We start from the raw sequence: 13,872 nt of genomic DNA, 5'->3' as shown, positions 1-13,872 counted from the left end.
CAACTACATGCATGCAGAAGAGGGAAAAAGTAGGGGTAGAGCACGGCAAAAGAAAAGGAGGTATGAAGGGATGGACAATAAACAAAAGTAAACCGAGTGAAGGGACATTTACACAGGTTGAAACAAACGAAATTGAGTGATAATCATCCAGTGAAAATGCAAAAATCTTTTTTATGGTCCGTTCACTTCTCAGTATAAAAACCGCTGCTAGATTGCGGGTTTCTCGCTGAATGTAAATGTTCCTCGAACAGCCTTTTTATATAGAATATAAACCGCTGAGCAAGAAGCCTACGATCCAGCAGTGTTCTCTGCACGAGCGCTAACTAACTTAGTGGTGACCTCGGCGCTCATACAGTCGTTCAGACGACTATCATACCATCTAAATGGGATTAGGCTTAGAGTATTAAGTAAAGAACAAGTGAAATTTAGCAGAACTTTGTAACGCAACCTAGGGCTGCCAAACCTGCAAAAACGGTTAAGACTTATCAGAATATTTGGCAGTAAATTCCTCAATTTTTGAAGACTTGAAATCTCCTGTTGCCACTTGGGAAGAATTTGTACCACTTAGGCCGCATGCACTTGGGCGGAAATCCTGCAGTGGGATTTCCGCCACTGAAAGCCTGCCTAGGATTGCGTTAGCAAACAAACCGTGGCACTCACCCGGCCGCCGGCTCCGGTCTGCGCATGCGCCGGCAGCCAGCACACGAATGAGCCGGGGCCGCCAGGCGCGGGTGAGTACGCGCTCGCCCCTGCAGGTGCTCGGGTCGGGTCCCGCGACGAGAATCCACGCCGCCGGATCCGACCCGCTCGTCTGCAGGCGGCCATAGTGAGTATTTTATAAGTCTCTCCCTGATCTGCACAAGTGAGAGGGAACCTGTGAGTGTAAAAAAAGGCCTTCTGCCGCTCCCTATCAGCAATACTCACCTCAGCTTTTTTTCCCACTATGCGTTCACAAAGCCTGGTCCATCAGTATTCTTGGGTTGTCTTAAGAAATTTGTATATGAGACACAACATGCACTGATTGCTAATGCAACAGAAACTGGCTTTTACAGGAAGAATAGAGCCTGTTTTTTAGGTGGTAGGTTCTTAATTATACATACGCTATCCAAGATAAGTTGCTGTCAGTGTTTGAGGCTTGGAAGAATAGCGAGTCCAGGTAAGGAGAACATGAAAGAACCAGGGTTTGTTTCATGCATTAAAATGCTTCCTAGATAAACTTGGAAGGGATGATGGGTTGGAGAAAAGGAGGTAATGATCTGCATTCTCTTCAGAGAAAGCCTTTGTGCTGTCACATTCCATATTGTGAAAGGATAACTTCATTTCACCTATGGTCCTGTTTGGTACTACTTGGATTAATGCAAGAAAGGTAAAGTTAGGGCAAAATGATTAGTTCTTGTTCCACAGCCATCCATGGTTTTGAAGTCTTAAAATGATGCCACTCCAAGAACTGAACCAGTAATGAGGTAGTGAGGCATTAAAATTGGGAGTGTAGGTACCAATATGGGGCTTGGATCCACCGCTAAACAAATTTACGGATAGCTGATCTTAAAGGGGTTTTCCAGCGAGAATACTACTGATGACCTATCCTCGGGATAGGCCATGAATAGTTGATTGGCTAAGGGCCGTCGCTTGAGACTCCAACCAATCAGCTGAGCGGACACATTATGTCATCCCTGCAAATACAGAGGTCAGTGCGAAAGCAGCAGAGGTCTTTGCTCTGACCTCTGTGTAGTGGCCGGCTCTTGTAACTCCAGGCACGGTTCTCATTGAAATCAACCCGCGTTGTGCCTGCAGTTACAAGCGCCGGCCACTATACAGAGGTCAGTACGGAGACTTATGCTGCTTCAGCTCCGATCTCTGTATTTGTGGCGCTGACAGCATGCGCCCGCTGAGCTGATCGGTATGGGTCCTGAGCGACAGACCCCAGCCGATCAACTATTGATGACCGATAGGTCAGAAAGAATACTATTTATGAAAAACCCCTCTTAAGACAGTTGAAGATTTGTGCTAGAGGGAGTGGTAGTCTGTTTTAGGGCCCTTCTACATGGAGCGATTAGCAATCAGTTCATCACTGAATTGAGTGAAAATAAACAATAAACCTACAATGCCAGCAACTGAGCGACGATCGATAACTCGATCATGTATTGTTTGTCGTCCAGTTTATGCAAGCTACATTTGGCCTTTGTAAGGTGTAGTCGTTCATCTATGAATGACTGCCTGTTTATTATGAATGGAGGGGAGTGGCTGGAAACTCTGCCTCCATTCACTGAAAGATATCACTCCTGTGTGAATGCTGAAGAGCAATAATCGCTGGGATGACTGTTGGGCGCCAAAAATCGTCCCCTGTAAAATGACCCTTGGACCACTGCTTCCCTGTAGGGGATATAGTAGGGAACTAACTTCTTAGACTGTGGTGCGTCTATTAGCCACAGTCTAGTGGATGAAGAAAGTGCATAGAGAAGAGTGACCGCACTCACCGTAGCCTGCCTGGTGGCTTGTTCCCCTCTTCATCCTTCAGAATGAAGCAAGCTAAGCAGCCTGTCTCCACTTCTGGTTTTTTCCCCCCCTCCCTTTTGAGGGTGGTCTCTCCATATTAAATACAGCATAGAGACCAACTTCACTCCAAGGGACCCATGTTCCACCTTAGTTACGGTCATCACAGCTGCGTTAAGGTGGTAATTTTATGCTGAAATTGCATATAAATCTTAAGGTTTTGACTTTTAGCTATGACAAGTGATTAGCGCTGTACCTTCCACTCATCGTCCTTTGCTGAAAATCTCTTTACTTATCTGCAGATGGTAGCGCTATATAAAGAGTCAATATTACTTGTTAGATTATACTAATGCATATATCCATTATTCATCTTTAAAGCTCTAATTTGTGCATTCCACATACAGGACACCCAGTCGGCACGCAGCCACAAATCTCTACATGGCATACAGGTGTGTAGTTACTGACTAGGCCACTAGGGAGCGCTTTGCACATTTTACAGTAATTTTTTGCTCCAGCTTTGTGCAGAAAATGGTTACGTGGTAGAAATAATTTAGAATATTTAGAATTCTGCCTTATTTTGTCTAGTTATGTGTCTTGAAGTAAAAAATAGGAATGTCGCCACACACGGAATATGCATAAAAAGCAATATCTCTTCTATAGTATTTGCTCCTAATGCAATTCCAGCTGTTGTCTGATTTCTTTCCCTCTTGTGTTGTAAATCTGTTCACAGCTATACATTCAGTGTAAAAATTAGAAACCTGTCATTGAAATATATATAATTTTTATTTAGCCAATGTCTTAATTTTAGAAACCTCCACAGTCTGAGATCACTAGCACTTTGGAATTTGAGTACATGTCTTGGATCAGCTGGTTATTTCACTAATAAGTGCCAAATCTCACCTTGTCTACAGATCAGAGAGACTCCAGAAGTCACAGTTCAAGAAGAAGTTCACCGGAGTCTGACCGCCAGGTTCATTCTAGGTCTGGCTCGTTTGACAGCCGAGAGAGAGCACCTGAAAGAGAGAGATACGAACATGATCGGGAGAGAGATCGAGAAAAGGAAAGAGACCGTGACAGGCGGGATTTGAGACAGAGAGATTGGGACAGAGAAAACACTGATAAAGACTGGCCAAGAAACAGGGAGAGAGAACGATTGCGAGAGAGAGATCGGAGGAGAGACTTTGAAAGAGACAGAGAAAAATTAATTCCGGACAATACAGAGAAAGAGCGAGTTCGGCTTCTTGACATCCCTTCTTTAGTAGATCCGAAACGTAGTGACACAAAGGAGAGAGATGGTGAAAAAAGTTACGAGGCTGCAAGTCGGAACACTTCTGTTCTGGAGAGAGCAGAAAAAGATACAGAAAACCTCCAAGAACCTGTTAGCACCCGCAAAGTAGAGAAAACCGAGAATTTCGATGGTATGTTGAAGTGTAAAGCTGATGTCTGTTGTGTGGGAGTAATGGAATTGGCCTCTGCTGTTAATTTCAAAACCTTTATTTTTGACAGATCTTGCATTATAGCAAGCACAATTCATTTAACCTGATCAAATATCATTTAGGGAAATTGTTCAAGATTAGAAAAACATGGCTGTTTTTTTCAGAAACAGTGCCACATTTGTCCACAGGTTGTGTCTGGTAATGCAGCTCAGCCCTAGTCACGAACAGTGGATATAAAGTCTACACACCCCTGTTAGAATGCCAGGTTTTTTTTGTTGTGAAAAATCAGACAGATGAAACATTTCAGACTTATTTCCCCCTTCAGTGTGACCTGTTATCTGCACAATTCCATTGGAAAGCAAACTGAAATTATTTAGGGTGGGGAAAAAAAGTAATGTGGTAACATAAATATGCCCACCCTAAGCCTCCCTCACACAGGCGTCGGCAAAGCGCCGTAGTTTCAGTCGCGCACTTTGCTGTGATTTTACTTTCATTGATGAAGTGAGCTTTATGCTGAAAACAGTATCCGCGCGACGCTCTCCAGAGGCTGTCTGAGAGGCTCCATTGAAAACAATGGGAGTGTTACCCCGTTAATCGCAGAAAAAAGCGACTGTTTGAGGAAGGCCTAAAATGAATGCTGTCACAAAGTCTAAGGGTGACAAGTATTAGGTCTTTTTGGGTAGGTGTCTTATCAGCATAACACATTTTGGTTTGGTAATCTTTGCCCGCTCTTCCTTATACAAGTGCTCCAAATCTGTCAGATTTTGAGGGCATCTCCTGTGTAGCGCCCTCTTCAGATCAACCCCACAGATCTTCAATGGGATTCAGGTCTGGGCTCTGGTTGGGCCATCCCAAAACTCTGATCTTCTTCTGGCTAAACCATTTTTTTTTTTTTAGATTTGGAGGTACAGTATGCCTTTGGGTTGCTGTTGTGCTGAAAGGTGAAATTCCTCTTCATCTTCAGCTCATCAGACCATAACATGTGCTCCCACATACGTCTGGCAGACTTGAATTAGGGTTTGGCAAAACATAGTCTCATTTGGATGTATTTCTTTGTTAGAAAAGGCTTCCATCTTGCCCCCCTCTACAGCACAGCCCAGACATATGAAGAATATGGGAGATGGTTGTCACATGCCCTACACAACCAGTACTTGCCAGGAATTCCTGCAGCTCCTTTACTGTTGCTGTAGGCTTCTTGGCAGCCTCCTGGGTCAATTTCCTTCCGGTCTTTTCAGCAAGTTTTGAGGGATGTCCAGTTCTTGGTGATGTCACTGTTGTGCCAAATTAAGTCCACTTCTTGATGATCGTCCTCACTGTTCCATGGTAGATGTAATGCCTTGGTAATTTTTGGTCCCCTTCTCCTGACTAATCCCTCTCAACAATCAGATCCCTTTGATGTGTTGTAAGCTCTTTACAGCTTTTGCTGAAAAGTGCAACTAAGAAAATGTCAGGAAAATCCAACTAGGAGATCTGAACTTTATATGGGGTAAATCAGAATTACTGTAAACAATAGCAGCGGAGTACTGACTACTATTTATCATGAGTTTAGATGTGGTTGGCTAATTCTGAATACAACCACATCCCCAAATATAAGAGGGTATTTGCACTTATGCAACCACATTATTTTATTTTTCCACCCTAAACTGATTTCAGTTTGTTTTTCAATGGAATTGTACTGATAATGGGTCACATTGAAAATGAAAAAAAATCAGAACCCATGGATGACTTTGGTTCTATGTGTGTAAAAAGTGGCCATATTCCAATCTTCACCAACTTTTAGAAATATTTGTGGTCTCTGGCACTTTTTTTTTTGGCGTTCTCCAGGTGTCAATCCCTTAAGAGGATGATCCCTTAAGAGGATGTCAGTCTCCTTTAAATAAAAAAAAAAAGTTGTATCTTTTTTGTATTTTTGTTTTCCCCAGCAATAAGTTACAGTTTTCTTGTTTGCTAATAGGTAATCTGCTATATGGCATTATACTAATGTAGCTTGGACCTCCTGCTGGAGAATACAGGCACAGTACAAAGACCCATCCCTTTATTATGATGGGAGTGCATAGCTTTTTCTATGGTGTTTGATTGCATTATAAACTGTATGTCCCACTAGCAGCCATCTCTACATGCAGTCATTGATATTGTGCTTGACTGACAAGTAAGTGCCTGCTAAATTTGGGAAGAAAAACCTGAATGCTGCACAGCAGATCTTAAGACGCTGATGCTGCATGACATGTTCTGTATTTGTGTTTTAATTTACAACGTAGAAGGGCTCATGGCCGGGTTGGATTTCGCCTGCGAAATATTGCAGTGGAGTCAGACCCTGCGCCCCCAATAGACCCCATACTCACCTATCTGAAACCGCCGCGAGTGTCTCGCCAGGCGAGCCAGCAGTGAGCCGTGGCGCGGATTCTCGCGATACTTCCGCTGCTCGGATAGCTTCCATTGACTGTAAAGAAAGTCGTCCATGCGATTTTCCTCATGGAATAGAACATGCTGCGATTTTCTGCCTGCCTACCATAGCACATGGCAGCGAGGGCTCAATGAATGACAACCCAGCATGCACCCTTACCCTCTAGATGACAGTCCATGCTGCCTTGCCCCTGCCCACCAGTGTAACAGAGCAAAGCGTGTAGCAGAGAGGGTGCAAGCCAAGTCCTCTGCAAAAATGAGGACTCTTCTCTATAGGACTATGTTCCCTCTAAGATGCTCAAGGTCCCTGGTGGTCCCTCCTTTCCTTTCTCACAAGGTCCTTTTTCTGGTAGCCTTCTCTGCTTCCGGAGCCTACTGCTTTGGGTCTTTCTAGCTGCTGGGGTCAATGTCTGCTGTAGTCCTTCGCTTTGTGACGTACTTCTAGTCATTGAGGATTACTGCTCTTTTTCTTCTGATCCCGCACCCTGCAGACCCCATGCTGCTAAGTGAAGCCACCAATTTAGCCCCTGGTTTATGGCCTACTTCCACTCACTGGGGTGAAGCCGAAATGGAGGACACTCCTCAGCTTCCCTGCAGTAAAAGCTCTCGCGGGGAATCATTTTTTTTTCTTTCTGAGAAGCCTCCTGTTTTGCCAGTTTATTCATTTAATAGTCTAGGTTTTAGGCCTGTTGGCACTCTGCTGTGGCATCTTATGACAGGCAGGACCCATATTTTAGTCCTAGTTTTCAACCACAGGACGTTTTTGCTCTGCCCCTCTGCTTCAGCTCTGTAATTTCCCAGGCATAGGATCCCTGACAGGCTGCTCTCCTGGTGAGCTCCTTCTTTACGCAATTTGGAGCTGCCATTACTGGCAAACTTGAGGGAATTGTTTGACTAAATACATAAGTGTTTTTACTGGTGCCGAATATCATCTATCTTGTGAGCCAACAGGCAGAATCTTTAATGTCTGTGGGCCAGCATGATCCCTATTGGGCTCTATTGTCCCCTTCCCCTCCTTTTCTGGGGTCTATGTTGCTCTTTGTTGGCTTAGATCTAGTGTAGTATCTAGACCTTTCCCAGAGTTTCTCAATCCTTGGTTTTAGCCATGAACATTTTCCAGTTTACAGGTACATCAGTGGTTCAATATGTGAATGGACTGCCTAGATGCAAAAGGGCCTAGGTTTGTGTATTCCAGCCACATCTAGCCCTCTGTCCACCTCCCCAGAGTGGGTCAAAGCAGTCAGGAGTGAACTTACATTGTGGCTGATCCTGTACACACCGCATGGCACTGCCTCTCCGGCCTACCAGAATCTAATGTTGTCCTAACTACCTCTTGGGCTTCCTCATTGAATTGTGTCTTTTGCCATGCAATTCCCTGTCTTATGGCAAGGGTTCCCTCCTGGACTCTGCTTTGTATTCAGACTCAGACCCACCTAGCATATGTACGGGAAAGCCTTATTATGGCATACCCAGAAAGACAGCCCTCCCTAAATCAAGAAAACCAGAAGCTGATGCCTCATAAGAGGAAGTTTGCTTTTAAGCTCCCCAAGTATTCTACAAAAAAACAAAACTGCCTTTTGGATTTTTAGAGGTGTTGGATGCTGAAGACCTGGAAGGTTGACTCTGCCTTTAAGATTTTCTTGGCTGACCTCCATTTTTTAACGACCAAGTTGTTTGGAGCCAGACTTGAGGTGCTCACCTCTCCCACAATCAAAACCTTTATTCCTGGGTCCAATACTCACATTCCTGGAGAAAAGTAGAGCACTGCACGTGTAAAACTCTCAAGCCCACCTCTGCCCAAAGGCACTTCTTGCTCCATATTCTACAGAGCTCTATGCTCACCACGGTACTAAGGCGTCATCATTCTTCCTTTACTTGTGAGAGATTCTTTGAATATATTCAGACCAATTTTTTCCAGAAAGTTCTCCATATTTGATTAAAGCCCCTCTTCAACTTCCATGGGGCATGAAAGCAGGCTTGGTTGTCCTACAATTCAGAAAGCATCCTCTGTGCCTGTGGCTGCATTGCCCATGATAACTGCTATCAAACTGGTTCCTTGGTTGCACAGAACCGCTACCTGGTCCTTCCTTCTCACCCCTTCCTAATGAAAAAAACAAGAAAAGGAGTTTTGTGCTTATCAAATCTTTCTTGGCGGTCGATCCATGGTAAAATGCGGGCATTCAAAGGCATGTATTTTCACATTTTCTTTTACACTCGTGGATATGAATTGCGTATTCCACCTGTAGAAGAAAGAACTGCAGCCTGCCCTATTTTACTGCGGATTCTGCTTGGACAGTCTCCATTGATGTCAATGGAGACGTCCGACCTGCTACCCATACACACTTAACATTGTGTATGGACTGCGGGTACCCGCGTCATCACTAAGCGATGGCGTGAGAAGTGCAAAAAAAAAAAACCTGTACTATGCACCTCAGAGGTCATCTGCAATACAAGTGAGTGCCATTCACGGTCACCGGAAAGGCTCACAGAAGAAATCCGCTGCAGGCCTCTCGCATGCGGAATCCAACCCAGTCGTATGAGCCCTGCCTTAGTGTGTCGCTTTCTAGTGGCAGCAGCCTATGTCCAATGAAGGCTTTAAGAAAGTGATTTTACAGTAAATACAAAAAAAAACACATTGAAAATTGCTGTTACCTTTTCTTTTTGTGTGAGACACAAGGTATTACTAGTTATACCTTTCATTAAGGCGGCCGTTGAACCAGTGCATGTGATAGGTTTTTATCCATATATTTTCCTCCCTTGTAGGTCATTATCTACCAGTGGAACAATTAAATAATGGACACCCAAAATGTGGTTCAGGTTTTAATTATTTTTGCTTACACATATGTAATATTTACTGCATATTCTGAGGTACAGTCCAGTTTTAAAGTCTATTAAGTAAAGTTGTTCTAAATGCCTTTGTAGGTCCTGAAGAGGAGTTTTCCAAGCTTGATGCGGATCAGTCTGGGGATTCTGTGGCTGGAGAAGAGTATGAACCCATCAGTGATGGAGAGCTGGAGGAGATTCTAGCTGATGATGCTGAAAAGAAGGAAGACCAGCATGATGATGAGAAGACGTCTGGTAAGGATCCTCACATGGGTTCCGGAGTCATGAACTGCTTTCTGTAGAGATGCAATATTAAATCTGTTATTTAAAGAGATACAGCTAAGCATATACAAATAATGGCAAATTGTAAGCAATTCATTGTATATTTCATTACACTATGATCAGTTCACTCATATTTCATCGCTTGCTTTCTGCAGATCCTCTGGATGTGATTGATGTGGACTGGTCCAGTTTGATGTCCAAGCAGGCCAAGGAACCGCGAGAATCTGGTGCTGCTTTGTTGAAATTCACGCCTGCTGCTGTTTTACTGCGTGTCGGCATTTCTAAACGACTAGCAGGACCTGATCTATTTAACAAGGTTAAAGACACTTGTCAACAAGCAATAGAAAAGCCTAATGGTGGGTCCTTTCACCCTCTTTTGTTTGAAATAATCCTACACTGTATGCCAAGACTTCTGGCATCCCACCTTATTGTCTGTAAGCCAGGTTATTAGTTTTGGGGCTCCTATTTATACCATGCTAGTATCCTTATGGACATAAGGAAATATAAATACTATTTGTGCAGATCAGGAGTAATTTCCAGTGTGCTCCACCTCCATTCTTTGGATTTCACACAGAAGCAATAGTCACTCAAACTGAAACCTTGGAAATCCAGACAGAAACCTGTAATGAAACCCAGGGATGTATGCTTGAGCCTGGTGTGAATAGGCCTTTACAGGCGGCTTGTGGTTGCAGCAGTTTATTCACTTAGTGACCTGAGAGAAACAAGCAGGAAGTTTTAACCATGACAAAAGAATTGATGGAAGATGGTTCACAAGCTAAATTGAGAGGGGGGACGCTTGAGCTAGAGCAAAGAATGCAGATAATTATTGCTAGAGGTCGTAATGTGCTTCTCATTGAGGTTTGTATTATAGAAAGGGGAATTAATGTTGCCGTATTAGGCTTAAAAATATATTGCGACCCATTGTAATATTTCATTTTGGCCATTTTGGATTGACCTTTTCATTTTGCTCAAGTTCATTATTTGGATCAAAACATTTAACCAGTCCTGTAAAGCCCACAGCAGCGGGTTTAGCTGTGTATTCTGTCTTCCATCGTTGGCTTTAGCTCTTTCTAGTCTTTTTAAGTTGCCATTTAATCGCCCATTCTCAGAGGACCTTGTCCTCACGATTGTCTAGATGGCTTATATAGCAGTTTGCTGTATGTCTTTGTAAGGTGTCTATGCAAAACGAATTCCGCAAGGTAGGGTCTTACAGATCTAGTAGTGCCAAATGATTGAACAGTGATCCTAATGACTGCAGGTAGTGGATTCTCGTATCAGAAACTGTATTTGCTATTTGTCCCACCTTGTGTTTTTTAATATTGTCTTCATTATTTTATAGGTTGAGCTATGACTTCCTCTGAAGTCATATTAACCTTGTTGAAAGTTATTTTCTTTTTATTAGCTTTTTTTCTTTCATCTAACTGATTTTTGTCTTTGTGGTATTTAGAAGCTGAGAACCTATTTGAACATGAACTGGGAGCACTGAATATGGCTGCACTTTTACGGAGACAAGAGCGAGCTGGCTTACTCAGTAATCTTGGACCTTGCTGTAAAGCTCTGTGTTCTAGGCGGGATCTCGCAATTCGCAAGCAGCTTGTACAAAATGAGAAGGTAAATCGACTGACTGTAACCCCATCGCACCCCAGGGTGTACTGTTCCATCCTGGGCGTGTGTATGTCTAATATATAGATATATAGGGATTTAGTACACTTTATAAGGTACATTAAATAGGACTTTTGAAAAATGCAACTTGTCCCGCAGAGAAGTTAGCCCCTGGACCGCTACCATTGATGGATAAATAAAGTGATTTATTTGGCGAGTAGGGGATAAAAAATTAAAATGGGAAGCGAAAAAAAGATCTGTGTCATTAAGGGGTCAGATGAGATCCCTGGGGCAGGCACGATCCATGGTTTACCGTATATACCGGCGTATAAGACGACTTTTGAACCCCGAAAAATCTGCTCTGAAGTCGGGGGTCGTCTTATGCGCCGGTAATACCAAAAAAAAAGTGTAAAAAAAAAAAAATCATTACTCGCCTCCCCCGGCGTTCTGTCGCGCTCCGGCAGGATGTCGCTCGCTCCTCGTCCCCGACGCAGCATTGCTTTCTGAATGCCGGGCTTGGAATCCCCGCCTCCAGAAAGCTAATACACACGCCGTCAGCCAGTTAGCCATTCAATGACCGCATTGAATGGCTGTGATTGGCTGAAGGCGAACGTGGCTTCAGCCAATCACACTATTCAATGACATCATTGAATGGGTGTGATTGGCTGAAGGCGCACGTGGCTTCAGCCAATCACACCCATTCAATGATGTCATTGAATAGTGTGATTGGCTGAAGCCACGTTCGCCTTCAGCCAATCACAGCCATTCAATGCTGTCATTGAATGGCTGTAACTGGCTGACGGCGTGTGTATTAGCTTTCTGGAGGCGGGGATTCCAAGCCCCGCATTCAGAAAGCAATGCTGCGCCGGGGACGAGGAGCGAGCGACATCCTGGCGGAGCGCGACAGAACGCCGGGGGAGGTGAGTAATTTTTTTTTTTTAACACTATATTACCGGCGTATAAGGTGAAAGTTGGGGGGTCGTCTTATACGCCCCGTCGCCTTATACGCCGGTATATACGGTATATGCATAATCTATAGCACATTAACAAAAGCCATCTGTACCAGGAATGCACAATCTTTTCTGGCTTGAGGTCCACGTTGCTATATTGAAACACCCCCAAGGGCTGCAATAATATATAAATGTGATTTACCATATGGGACACTTATGGCATATTAAAGGTATATGCCAAAAATGTTTGATAGGTGGGAGTACTGAAGTCAAACTTCAGCTTATCTGGAGAGTTGGGGTCCCCTTTTTCCTCTCAGTCGGCATTTCAGAGAGAAGGGAACCTTGCATGTGGTTCTCTCCATGTTATATGTTAAACTGTTAACACAACCTCCACAATCTACTAACAATAAACTACATTGGAGAGAGCTGCATGCATGTTGTCACCTCTAACCTATTCCTTTCTGGCATGCCAGACGGGTCAAGGGGATATGCGGACCCTGAGATGGCTATGCAGTGCACCATTAGTACTTGCATGTTTCTGCTCTTTAGCTCTGTGTCACTTCCCCTAACATGGAAACTACATGTGAGTACCACCACACAGCATTTTTGTTTCCAGATGCTTGGGGTTCTGCACAAAGTGCTATTGCAGGTTGTGCACATCTTTTCTGTAGTATTGGTCTTTTTTATGTTGCAGTGAGCATTAAATAAAAAACTTTGCTAAAACAAACCTTTTTGTTTTCCAGGGCAATGTGAAACAGACTTATTCGAATCCTCCACTGGTTGACAGTGAACTTCTACGACTGAGTTTACGTCTTTTCAAGCGAAGAACCGGCTTAAGTCAGGAAAAGACTGATGATGGAAAAATTTCTGTAGCAAATAAGCAGCCTGAAGTTTGCGTTTCCTAAAGACTTCTTCTATAAAACAGTGTTGCAAAGAACTGTTGCCATTTTATTTTTTATAATTTTGTTGACCTATAGTTGTTCTTTCTGTAGTAAAGAGATTCATGTTTTATGATGTGTTGTTTTTGGTTAAATGAAAAAGTTGCAATTTGTTACATGGAGATGGTCCCATTTCCGTTAGTTAGGTTCTTATGTAAAGTGTACATACTGGATCTCGGGTGAATACGTCTTTTTCTTACCATAGCTGCCTGTGTCATATAGCTCTATGCCTTTTGAATGCTCTACATGTACATGATGTAAAAAAAAATGGAATACCTGTTTTTACACAAGAACAATCTTTCTGAAATGCAGACGTATATTTGGTACAAATGGTTTTTAATCACTTTGGCCATGGAACTTGTGGAGCTTTACAAGTTTTCTTAGAACTCTGCTTGTATGGTTTGTGGCTACTTCAAGGGTAAAAGAATGAACCGTGTATGTCAAGCATAAAAACTAGGACTTCAGTACAAGAAGGCTGCATTGCCAATCTTTGTTGCCGTGCTGCCAAAATGCAGATTTTTGTTCACTAAACTGTTTCTCAATTGTTGGGGGATAAATTATGACAGACTTTTTGAACATAACTATCATATTGTCATAGAGATGCCACGACATTAGAGCTGCTTCTATAACTTGTATCAGCATAGTGAACTGAATTATCCATGACAATTGAGTCTGAATTTACAAATACATTAAGGGGGTTTTCTGACTTTACAAAAGAATGGCGTAAATGCAGGAAATGAAATAAAATAAAAGAAGCTATACAGACCTGTTCAACGTACTAGTGCCACCGCTCTTGTCCTGCTTGCTAGACTTTGGTAACATTGCTGCAGAAGTCACATGACTGTGTATCCCACGTAACTGCACTGGCCTCATTGGTCCTGTGATATATCATACTGAGGCTAGTTGGTGCCAGGAGTGATCATGTGAGGTAGATGGGCATGTCCC

The 13,872-nt window shown here is 43.2% G+C and overlaps 1 protein-coding gene across 3 annotated transcripts in view; it reads left to right on the top strand.

Annotated features, from left to right (window-relative positions):
• ZC3H13 (zinc finger CCCH-type containing 13) overlaps window positions 1–13,100 on the top strand; it is a 57,216-nt gene extending 44,116 nt beyond the window's left edge. For 2 of the 3 annotated variants that reach the window (XM_066582061.1, XM_066582046.1), the window contains 6 exons: window positions 2,898–2,942; window positions 3,405–3,911; window positions 9,255–9,410; window positions 9,593–9,793; window positions 10,885–11,048; window positions 12,733–13,100. In XM_066582061.1, coding sequence (XP_066438158.1) covers window positions 2,898–2,942; window positions 3,405–3,911; window positions 9,255–9,410; window positions 9,593–9,793; window positions 10,885–11,048; window positions 12,733–12,894 — 1,235 coding nt within the window. In that variant the 3' untranslated portion in view covers window positions 12,895–13,100. The remainder of the gene's footprint in view (window positions 1–2,897; window positions 2,943–3,404; window positions 3,912–9,254; window positions 9,411–9,592; window positions 9,794–10,884; window positions 11,049–12,732) is intronic. The other variant, XM_066582053.1, reaches the window with a different exon arrangement.
• The last annotated feature ends 772 nt before the right edge of the window (window positions 13,101–13,872 follow it).

Source organism: Eleutherodactylus coqui, chromosome 1 (genome assembly GCF_035609145.1).
Source record: "Eleutherodactylus coqui strain aEleCoq1 chromosome 1, aEleCoq1.hap1, whole genome shotgun sequence".
In the NCBI taxonomy this organism is placed as follows: domain Eukaryota; kingdom Metazoa; phylum Chordata; class Amphibia; order Anura; family Eleutherodactylidae; genus Eleutherodactylus; species Eleutherodactylus coqui.
Note: the sequence above shows the minus strand (reverse complement) of the source record. Positions and strands in the feature narration are given on the sequence as shown.